The following is a 12557-nucleotide window of genomic DNA, read 5'->3' as shown; positions in this document are numbered from 1 at the left end:
ATTTTCTTGGTCAATGTCAACCAACCCTACACTATAAGCCAGTAAAGTCTGAATCTATTTCTCAAGCTGTGACTTTTCCAAAGCTCCATAGCCATAGTTCCAACTGCCTACTAGATCTTCCCCAAAAGTCTTTTTTCCTGTCTGTTGAAACATTGCAATCAGGTTTGATTCCTCCCTTGCTGTACACAGGTACACCCAAGTGGTAACCAAGTTACGTGAGTTCTATTTCTGAAATTTCCTTTAAACCAATCCCCTCATTTTTATCCCATCACTGCCACCCTTGTTCAGGCCCTTATCACCTCTTACCTGAAAGTAACTATCTTGTTCATTATTTCTGTACACTTCTCTTTAGCTGTAGGTTAAACATCGTTGCCAGTGTTATCTTTAAAAAATAATTTGTCTGATGCAAGTCACACATCTTAAAGTTCTTCATTAGTTTCTATGTGCCTTTAGCAGGTTATAGTCAAGATAGACAAGGATTTAGGCCGGGCGCGGTGGCTCACGCCTGTAATCCTAGCTCTCTGGGAGGCCGAGGCGGGCGGATTGTTTGAGCTCAGGAGTTCGAAACCAGCCTGAGCAAGAGCGAGACCCCGTCTCTACTAAAAATAGAAAGAGATTAATTGGACAACTAAAAATATATAGAAAAAATTAGCTGGGCATGGTGGCGCATGCCTGTAGTCCTAGCTACTCGGGAGGCTGAGGCAGGAGGATCGCTTGGGCCCAGGAGTTTGAGGTTGCTGTGAGCTAGGCTGACGCCATGGCACTCACTTTAGCCTGGGCAAAAAGAGTGAGACTCTGAAAAAAAAAAAAAAAAAAAAAAAAAAAGATAGACAAGGATTTATAAGACAGTCATATTAAGAAATTTGTAATTCATCCTGAGTTAGGAAACCACTGAAGGACTTTAAGGAAAGGTGTACCATGGTCATATTTACATTTTTCAACTATTAGGTTGGTGCAAAAGTAATTGTAGTTTTGGACCATGAATTTTAAAATCATTATAACTAGGCTCAAACACATCTTTATTAATCAAAATAGGAACCATTACAATCAACACATTTTTGCCAACGAGAAATAAGTTTATTTCTGTAGCATAAAAATCCATGCTTCAGGACTCCATGAACTCTTGGAAAGCATCTTCTGCATCCTGCTGGTTGTGGAAGCGTTTTCCCTACAAAAAGTTGTCGAGATGCTTGAAGAAGTAGTAGTTGGTTCGTGAGAGGTCAGGTAAATATGGCGGATGAGGCAAAACTTCATAGCCCAATTTGTCCAACTTTCGAAGTGTTGGTTATGTGACATGTGTTCGGGCATTGTCATGGAGAAGAATTGGGCCCTTCCTGTTGACCAATGCTGGCTGCAGATGTTGCAGTTTTCGGTGCATCTCATCAATTTACTTAGCATACTTCTCAGATGTAATGGTTTTGCCAGGATTCAGAAAGCTATAGTGGATTAAACCAGCAGCAGACCACTAGAGTGACCACTACCTTTTTATGGTCAAGTTTGGCCTTGGGAAGTGCTTTCGAGCTTCTTCTCAGTCCAGCCACTGAGCTGGTTGTCATATAAAATCCACTTTTTGTAGCACATCACAATCTAATCAAGAAATGGTTTGTTGTTATGTACAAGAAAAGATGACACTTCAAAACAACAATTTTTTTGATTTTCAGTCAGCTCGTGAGGCACCCACTTATCAAGCTTTTTCACCTTTCCAATTTGCTTCAAATGCCTAACAACCATAGAATGGTCGACATTTGAGTTCTTCAGCAACTTCTCAAGCAGTCGTAAGAGGATCACCTTCGATGATTACTCTCAGTTGGTCGTTACCAACTTCCGATGGCTGGCCACTGTGTGCTCCTCATCTTCAAGGCTCTCGTCTCCTTGGCAAAACTTCTTGAACCACCCCTGCACTGTACGTTTGTTAGCAGTTAGTTCCTGGGCCAAACGTGTTGTTGATGTTGCAAGTTGTCTCTGCTGCTTTACTACCCATTTTGAACTTGAATAAGAAAATTGCTAGAATTTGCTTTTTGTCTAACATCACTTCCATAGTCTAAAAGAAATACAAAATAAATAGCAAGTAATAAGTCATTAGCAAAAAAATATAAAGTGAAAAAAGCACATTAAAATGATGTATAACATAACCACATTTATTTAAGAATGTATTCCAGTATCAAACAGCGAATGTCAGCAATGCTAAAACCACAATTACTTTTGCACCAACCTATATATCTCTTTGTATTTTCTTTCCTTCTTTTTTGTAGTTGCTTTAGGGATTACAGTATGCATCCTCAGCTTATCACTGTGAACTGAGAGTTAATATTACAATAGTCCCCCTTCATCTGTGGTTTTGCTTTCCATGGTTTCAGTTACCTGCAGTACAGTACAATAAGATATTTTGGGAGAGAGACCACGTTCATATAACTTTTGTTGTAATATATTGTTATTGTTCTATTTTATTATTAGTTATCGTTGTTAATCTCTTATCGTGCCTAATTTATAAATTAAACTTTATCATTGATATGTAGGAAAAAACATAGTACAGGTTGAGCATTTCTAATCCAAAAATCTGAAATGCTCCAAAATATGAAACTTTCAGAGTGCCCACTTGATGCTCAAAGGAAATGGTCGTGAGAGCATTTTGGATTTTTGGATTAGGGATGCTTAGTTGGTATGTATTGTGCAGATACTCCAAAATCCCCACAGATCTGAAACACTTTTGGTCCCAAACATTTTTTTTTTTCTTTTTTTTTTTGAGACAGTCTCACTCTTTTGCCCAGGCTAGAGTGAGTGCCGTGGCATCAGCCTAGCTCACAGCAACCTCAAACTCCTGGGCTCAAGCGATCCTACTGCCTCAGCCTCCCAAGTAGCTGGGACTACAGGCATGCGCCACCATGCCTGGCTAATTTTTTCTATATATTTTTAGTTGTCCGATTAATTTCTTTCTATTTTTGGTAGAGACGGGGTCTCGCTCTTGCTCAGGCTGGTTTCAAACTCCTGAGCTCAAACAATCCGCCCGCCTCGGCCTCCCAGAGAGCTGGGATTACAGGCGTGAGCCACCGCGCCCGGCCTGTCCCAAACATTTTTGATAAGAGACATTTAACCTGTGTGTATTATGGTTTAGTACTATCAAAGGTTTCAGGCATATGCTAGAGTCTTGATTCTCTATAGATAAGGGGGCATTACTGTATACCACTTCTTATAAAGTGTAAGAACCTTGCAACAGTATAGTGTGGGACCAAAATACTGTATGTTAAACATGTTCAGATTTCTCTATCCCTTGGCCTTGGTTATTCACCCAAACTGCTTTTCTGTTTCTCTTTTCTTCCCTAGCAGACTTCCTTAATAAACATAGACCACATTAGCTTCCTCTGCTTTCTTACCACCACTTATTCTCTGACCCTTTCCAATCTAGTTTGTGCCCTATATGCCATTCCTATTCTACCCCTCAAAGCTATCTTAAGATCGTTTATGAACAAGTTGTCAGGTCTAACACCTCCTCCTTGGTTCTTAATCTTCTGTGACTACTGAGTACTGTTTGACACTGCCAACCATTTCTTCCTTCTTGGAATTCCTTTCCCTTGACTTTTGTGACACTGGACTCTTTATACTCAAGACAGTATATATAGTATATATTTGATTGAATGCTTAGCCTTTAGTCAAACCATGAATGCAAAACTTTGATCTTCCAAACCACAGCACTCTTTAGAAAACTTCTAAAATGCTTTGCCTGTAATACTTTAAAAGTACTCAGAGACTGAAGAAATAAAATTGACTCAGTCACGTATATTCATACTTCATCCTCAGCATTACTATAACACTTATAGATGACTGTTTTTATTGATTTTTTTTAGAAGGAATTTTATTTTAAGCCTTAACTTCCTACCTTGGTTATTCATTTGATGTGTGTGTGACATGGTGAAGGTTTGCACTCATGGATTGACAAATTATGCTACCCATTGCTACTTTTATGTCTCATACGCATCTCATGTACATACAGTGTCCAAACTGAATTCTTTCACACCCAACCTAGTTATTTGTTCCTCTTTGCATTCTCTGTCCCAGTGAGTAGGGCCATATATACTTAGTTACTCAAGCCAGTGACCAGTTATTCTTGATTCCCCCTAATTCTCTGCAATCAAATGTTTACAAAGAGGTCTTAGTTTTGTTTCCAGTTTATTTCTTTAACCTATCTCTGTGTACTGCCACCATCATTCCTTTATTCCTACAGTCTTAATGTTTTTTTTAATTAATATTTCTTACTGGATTGTTGAATTAATTTCCATCCTCTTGGAACTCCAATCTGTTCTCTGCATAACTGCCAGAAGTATCTTTCTGAGGGGCAAATATGGTCATGTTGCTCCTTTGCTTAAAAATCCTTTAAATTTTCTTCAATCTTTAGTAGGCAAAATTCAAATTCTTTGGTCTGGCTCCAGGCTAACTTTGCCTTAGGGCTTTTCTGTCTTCTTAATGCTATTGTGCCTGGAATACATTCTCTCTTCCCAACTTTGTCTGCCAGCTTAATTCTTGTTAATCCTTTAAAACTCAGTTTAGGTGTCGGCTCCTCTGGAACACTTTCCCCAATCTTCCCCACCACCTGTCCACCGACACACACACAAGTATGCTTCCTCTCTTATTCTCTTTTCTCTCCAAGTCTGTGATAGGTGTTTTAGCATTTTCTTGCTTCTATATATATTTATCGCTTCTATATGTATTTATCGCTTCTATATGTATTTATCTCCCCACTAGTCTGTGAAATCCTGAAGAATTGAGACTTTACGTTTTATTTCTGCATGTCTGTCTAACGTGGCCAACTAACTGCCCTTGAACTATCCTAGATTTATGCATTTTAGCTGGTGTTTTTAAGATTTCTGGTGAAAAAATTCAGAAATCACTTTATAAATAATTGGTTGTCCACACTAGGGGGAAAAAAAAACCCCAGGGGAAAAAAGTAAACAAACAATCCTAGCCCTTAATATTCTAAGTGGAGACTAACAATATTGGTAATAGAATAGTAGTTAAAAACTTGGTATGGTTTGAATTCAGGTTGTACCTCCTACATTTGTGGCCTAGGAAAGTTTTCTTTTCTGTGCCTTACATTCCACATCTGTAAAATGGTCATAATAGAAGTCGAGTCAGTTCTGCTATAAGTTTTTTTAAAAACATGGATTTGTTCTAATGTAATTAATATACTAGGAAATAATTTTCTTTGTTTATGTATGATTTTTGTCAGCAAAAAACTGCGCCCAGCTGGACTGAGCGCACACACCCCCCCCAAACATGTACCAGCTACCCCAATTTGTTGTGTGTTATAAACCACACATATCTAGCGTTAAAACTTTTCCTCTGATTTCAAATAACGCACTTTCTGCACCTTGACAATAACTCACAACCTACAACCATTTCAACACCCATTTCCACAAGAAACCTTCGGGTTTTTTTCAAGGTAAAGTACTATCTTTATTGTAGCATTTGTGGATTTCTTAACCATTTAGAATGTGTAGAATTGTGCTCCCATTTTTGTTGGGTTCCCGTTTTCTTATGTGTCATTGATGAAGTTTTTGAGTGTTGTGTTTCAACCTCCTTTTCCCTGTTAGCCCTTTGGTTTTTATTGTGGATTTTGTATAGTACGGTAACTTTTAAGAGTGCGTTTGTCATGTTGTAGCAGAATTGATTGTACTTCACAGGGTGGTTGTGAGAATTCATTTAGCACAAATAAAGCACTGAAAATGATGTCTTATACACAGTAAACACCTAATAAATATTAGACTCCATCATTATTATTATTATTGGAATAATTGTTATTTGGTCAAAACATTATGGTAATAAGAAATATTCATGCAGTTTAATCCCTATCTATGCCTGTTGTCTTTGGTTATAAGAGCCATTGTTAAAAGATATTCAAAGACTGATTTGTGATATTCAAAGATATTCAAAGTCTATTAGTCTGTTAGATGTGTATATTAATGTGTTAATTAGTTGAATGAGTGGTGTATCACACCCTAAGTGTAATATGTATGTCTATTGTCCTGAAATAAAATTTAAGCAAATTTTGGAACATACTTTCATTTATTGAGTACTCGAAAATTTACATTAAGTACATGATCTGATTCACATTTTGGGTTATTTTGTTGAAGGTTCAGAACGCTAAGCAAGTAAACAGTGCACTTAAACAGAAAATGGAAGGTGGAATTGAAGAATTCAAACCTCCTGAGGTATGTTATTAAAAAATATATGCTATTCAGTCTAGTGAAACTTTGTTCTTTGAGGTATTGTTCAATGTCAAAGTACTATTTTGGACATGTATGTGTTGTTAGTACTTTGAAGGTTTCATAATAAGGATAATTTGTTATGTCTCTGTTTTTTTCATTTAGATAGTTGATCTTTTGAGGCTTGGCTAATCGTTTTGTATTTAAGGTAAATTGTTTCTTTCCTGCCCATAATAATTCATATCAAGCAGAGTAATTAGGGAAAATAGTTATGGGAGTAGGCACAATGTGTGTGACCCCAAAAGCTCTGTGATGAGCAAGCCAGCGCATTTCTGGGTCTACAGCAGTGTTTGCTCAGAGCCCTTCCCTGCCTCTGTGAATTGGTAACACAGCAAGAAAAATGTCGCAAGAAAAGGAGTTTAACAAATTTTTGTTTTCATTTATTTGTTTTTTGGCTCAGGTTTCCAGTTAGGATTTTATTATGTAGACTTACATTCTTGTACTTCTATCTCTGAAAAAAAAATCTAAAAACAAGGTATAGATTGGTCATTTTTCTCAAGTCTTATTTGTATTTCAGTTGAAACCTAAATATGTTTTTGATATTCATGGTAATTATATGAGTACTTAAATGTCTTTAAGATCCAATCAAATGTTTTTATAGAAGCTTCTACTATGAAATCTTTTCTCTTTTCTCTCTCTTTTTCTAAGACTCCTATGTTATGCTTCATATCCTGAATTTGTCTTTCTGTGTGTGTGATAATCAAATAATCTTCTTTGGTCTTAATGGGACCTTCCCCCCGTCCCCCCTGCCACCCACCCCCAGATCACAGGCTGACTGAAATATCTACAGATGAAATATTTGCAAGGGGCTGGGGGAGGCGGAGAGTAGTACTTGAGAAATACAATGAACAACATGCCCTCTTAATCATTAGAATCTTTCAGAAAGGAAGACTTGTTATGAGGAAAGTTATTTTTGTTTGTTGTTTTGAATAATCTTTTTCAAGGTTAGGGTATGGAAAAGAATGGAGACTATATAGACTGATATCTCATGCCAAACCCACAGGTAAACTGACAAACATTCTAGTAATGTTTATTTAAGGATAGAGTAATACAAAAAAAATTTACCTTTTTTTGTTATATTATTGCAACAAATAATTATTTTAAATTTTGTATTAAAATATTTTAATTTTGTATTTATGTATTAAAATACATAAAAGCAAAAATCTTAAATGCCTATAATTTCATAATCTAAGTTAAAAAATATAGCAGATATTACAAACATGTGACTAGCAGGAAGCACTTTATGCTAACAAGTTTCAAAATTAAAATATAGAAATTCCTAGGAAAATGTCTTCCCAAAATTGTCTGAAAAAGAAAGAAAAGCTGAATCATATATAATCATTAGATAAAATGAAGGAATAATTTGACATTTTTCTTTCACAAGAAAACACCAGGCTGAGACATTTTTACAGAAAACGTCTGTCAAGTTTTCAAGGAAAGGATAATTGTAATGTCATATTTTTCATGAAATTACTGGACAGTTTCATTCACTAGCATTATGTAAAGAAAAATGTGAAAATGCAGTAGCGTTTTATAACTTTCCTCTGTGCTGCCTCATTTGGTCTTTACATGAATTCGTACAAGTACTTGAAGCAGATACTACTATTTTACATGAGGAAACTGGGACTCAAAGGGGTTAACTGACTTGTTCATGATCACAGAAGTAGTAAATAATGAAATTCTAGCTATATTTTAGATTCTTAGAGTCCTGATTGGAGTCCTAGATTAGTACATATCATGCTGCCTCTTACTTTTTGGATGTTTTCATATAATAGCAAAATTATATATTAGATTCTCAACATTTTAATACGGTTACTGGGTTAGAAGTTATTAAAGATTTATTATATCTTTTGGTTTATTGTAAAAATAATGATAAAAATAAAATAAGCCAAAATCTTAGCATTCTACCTTCTATGCATTGAAATTTGAATTTTACTTTGGGGATGATTTATTGAACTTACATGATTTGAAAAATATATATATATGTTTTATCATCTAGAAAATCCTCAGGATGTATTTATATTTATCATATTATTCCTACTGCTTTTGAGAGAAGGGCAACTTGAATATATTTCAAAATACTAGATGAACAATCACTGTAAAGACCTTGAAAAATCATGTAACCCATCCCCTTACCTTTAGGTTAGACGATACCTAATCAAGCAATGTTAATAACTTTTGGAATAATTAAAATAGGCCATTAAATGAAATAACTCCACTGGAAGTAAACAGTTACTAAAGTGCTTTACTTATTAATTTGGTTGTATTTGTTATTTTCATTGAGGGGAAAAATTTGGGGAAGAAAGTCTGTTCACCTCCACATGTTTATTCATTGCCTGTTTCACGTAAGGCACCATGTTAGGCACTGTGGGCAGTGTATATGGGAAGAGGGAAACACATAAAGATGAGGACAAGCTCAGGTGATTTTTTTCCACCTGCTTTAAAAATAACCTTGCACCTAGATGTTATAAGACAGACTGATAAAAGTTATATGATAGATTTATAAGCAAAATATACTGGAAAACAGACATTGTTTATTCTGGCTAGGATATCAGGGAAGGCTTCCTAGAGGGGGGATGTTTCAGCTGAGGTTTGAAGGATAAGTGGGGTTTTTTGCACATTCAAAAAGGGCAGAGGAGATCATTTCAGGCAGAGGAAATAATATGAGCAATGGTTTGGTATTGAACAGTACGTTGAAAATATAAATCCAGTGGGGGGAAATTAAAAGCACTTTTAAAAACCAATCAAAGGGTATTCCCTGAACAGTTACTATGTGCTCATTATTGTGCCAATTGCTAGTGAGAATTCTGTGGAAGTGTGAAACAATCTTTACTCAAGACGTGTATTGTCTGCCTAGGAAGGCTAGCTTGGATGCAGAGAAGGAATGAACACAGTAGATGAGAGATGGTAACAGGGTTGAGCAGGGGCTTCTTTGTGATAGAGATCAATGGGCAAGGGCCAGAATATAAAATTCCTTGTGAAAGCTAGAAAGAGAAGTTTCCCTTTTAAATTAAGTCATATGGAAAGACCCTATAGTTTCTTCAGTATAAGAAGGATGTAATGAAAAATTTTCATTTTAGGAAAATTATCCTGGCATTGTTATACAGGATAAATTAGAACAGGGAAACTTTATAGCTGCCAAAATAGTAAGTATGTGAGTGATAAATGGTAAAGGGTATTAGTAGGGTTGGGTATTAGTTGTAGGAGTGGAAACAAGTGATAAATTCAAAAAACATTGCAAAATAGGAAATTAACGTGTCACCTCGAAAGTACGTGAGAGTGAGGGTATTGGTGGCATGTTTTGTTACGAGTTGATTTGTTTTGGATGGAGATAAATAGGTAAGTGGGGGCAAGGAGAATAATGAATCCAGGAGGGAAAAATTATAACTGAAAAAGAAGTGCTTTTCGAAGGTAGAAATTTCCCATCCATGGATGTTTTCATGCAAAGCTGGGTGACATCCTTTCATTATGGATGTTGGATGGAATTTTCAGCATTGAGTAGAAAATTTAACTCGGTGACCTTTTCCAGCACCTCCAACACCTCCAACTCAGAGACAATGTGAGTCTGCCACTAATAAAAGTGACAAAGACGTAAAGACAAATTAATTTAGCAGGGAATCACTAAGGATGTCACAGATTATTTGTTCTAAAAGACTCTTTGGGACCTTTCATATTATTGTGATTATATTGTATTGTATATTATAATAGTATTTTTAAAACAACAGCGTTTCAGACTGGGGTTTCTGTAGAAGAATATACTCTGTGATACCATGTAGCTAACTGCAACGACCACACAGTTTTAGGTTCCTATTCTAGTTGTCCTTTTTTTAAATTAAATAAATCTCTAACAAGGTTTCTCGTGTGTAAAAGGCAATATAAAAGTCAGTAACTTACAGGAATCCTGTATAATTTGTTACTCACAGACCATTTAATCCTGTACAGTTTCAACTGTCCGTTCTGCAGTTTTCCACTGAAGCTGCTGCTTAAAGGTTAACATTGGCACGGATGATGACATTCCACAACTTTTAACTTCTGATTCCCCTTGCCTTTATCTGAGTCCTTGAAATAGATAACTACCTCTCTTTCTCTTCTTCCTTTAACTTTTGAGAAGTTATGTTCTCTTTTGTAGCTATAATGTTCTGTTCTCAGCTGTAGTTTTCCTTTCTCTGCATAAATATAGGCATTCTCTAAGTTTTTATCCTCAGAATTCATTTCTCTCTCTCCTGTCTTGGAGATACACAATCTTATCATTTCACTGCATTAAAGTTGTATCATATGTACATTTAAATGACACAAATTCATCCACGGACATTGAGCGAAATAGAGAGAATGTTTAATAATAGCAAATGCAGTAGTGCTGGCAATTCTGCCTAAACTCCATTTATTGAGTATATGCCCCAAAGTGAGCAGTCATGACCTGAGAACTGGCAATCCACTATTTTTTAATCAGTCATAGCTCCACATACCTTCTGTGCGAGTATCTCTTTAAACTGAAGGAGATTCTAGTAAATCAGTAAACAAACACATACTACCCTAAATTCAAACCAACAGCTTCATCTGGGGTTTAACTGAAAAGTGGCCCATTCCAGTGCTGGAGGAAGAATACCTGGCTGTGTGGATATATTGAGACACTGTGTGCCTGTCTCTGGCTACCTTTGTAAATTTCAAGATTAAATTTGAAAAAACAAATAACTTCAAAAAAAAATTCATAGGCTGATTTTATAACCTCATACTGAGTAAGATATGCCTCTGTTGTTTTCCCTTATAAACGTTTCCCAAACTCTTCAAAAATGTGTTTGAATGAGCGTATTTTAGCCTCAAGTGGAACCCGAATTCCACCTGAATGTCCTACCTAACACCTCATTCTCAGTGTACCCATGTTAAATTCCTCTTAGCCTTGCCTTCCCACATCTCCCACACGGCATTTCTTGACTTCTTACGTTCTTAACGGCATCAATTTTCCAGGCTTAAAGTCTTATTCTAGTTATAATTATACCCCTCACCCCTCTCCCCAAAGAACACAAGTATTACTTATTAAATTTAGTGTGAACTTACCAACCTTGATTTTTACTGCCCTTCCAAAAGTGGCTTTCTCATATTTTAGTTAAGTTAAATAATACCAATTTTCCAGGCTTATCACTTCTTCCAGACACAAATCCGGTTTTTCCCTACACAGAGAACGCCTTCTCCTCAGTTTTGCCTTTTAGAAACTTCTGTTCTAAAACCCATCTCAATCTCCAACCCTTCCCACTTTCCTTTTTCTTTTTCCCCACTTCAGTCATTGTAACTTTTTCTCCCATGTTTGAATTTCCCAATATACTCTATACTTTTTAATTTTAGTTAGTTAGTTGTATTCATCCAATCTCATTTTTTTGTAAGCTTCATGAAGTTTAGATGAAAATAAATTTTCATAATGCATGTTATTTCATTTTTTTTTTGTTCCCTTGTCATTAATGATACCTTTCCCTCAAGTTTCAAATTCAACAAACATGAATTAATCAACTTTTGTTTGTTCAGGCACTGTGCTAGATGCTTTTTTAGGTATATTCTAAATATATCCTCATATTTAATCCTTAGAGCAATTTGCAACATAGGTATTGAATGTACAGGAGATCTTCAATATCCAAATGCTTGTTAAGGAATGTATGGAGAAGCAAAAGTTGCCAAACGAGAACATGTTCACAACGAACTGATCATTTATAAAATCGGACTCTACTCACCAATTCTCCCTAATTAACATTAACTAGGGATGGGTTATCTATCCCATTCATCACATCATCCTTCTCTGTCACTCTCTTGCTAGTACAGTGCAAATACAGCACAAACAAAAATGAAATTGTAAACTTTGCAAAAGATGAGAAACTTCACGAGATCTGTTAAAGTGCAAGAGAATGACTTCAGTCACCTACAAAATCATTGTCAGATGAATATCCAGCAGAATTAACCATTGGAGAAAAAAAGATGATGACTCATAGGCAAGCACTTCAAAAAAGAACAATTTGAGTAACAAAGAATTAAGAGGCTTTGGAGAAAATTACTGAAGCCTTCAAAACAAAGATGACTCTATTTTACGATTATGTGAATTTCAAAGCCAAACGATCTTGCATCATTGTATAGTCAGAAAATATATGCCAAAAAATAAAACATGTTAACTAAATCACTAACTTTTTTTTCCCCCAGAATATTATGGGGGTACAACACTTTGGTTACATAAATTGCCTTTACACTACCTGAAAATCACTAACTTTTAAAAAAATTAATTTTCATAAATGTTAGTTTCATATTTCAGATTGAATTGCA

The 12557-nt window shown here is 35.7% G+C and overlaps 1 protein-coding gene across 1 annotated transcript in view; it reads left to right on the top strand.

Moving 5' to 3' along the window:
- RCOR3 (REST corepressor 3) overlaps positions 1-12557 on the top strand; it is a 60450-nt gene that overhangs the window by 32688 nt on the left and 15205 nt on the right. Inside the window, exon 8 of the mRNA XM_012638331.1 lies at positions 6126-6203. Within this exon, the coding sequence (XP_012493785.1) occupies positions 6126-6203 (78 nt within the window). The remainder of the gene's footprint in view (positions 1-6125; positions 6204-12557) is intronic.

This window comes from Propithecus coquereli, unplaced genomic scaffold, assembly GCF_000956105.1.
Source record: "Propithecus coquereli isolate 6110/MARCELLA unplaced genomic scaffold, Pcoq_1.0 Scaffold129, whole genome shotgun sequence".
Lineage (NCBI taxonomy): Eukaryota > Metazoa > Chordata > Mammalia > Primates > Indriidae > Propithecus > Propithecus coquereli.
Note: the sequence above shows the minus strand (reverse complement) of the source record. Positions and strands in the feature narration are given on the sequence as shown.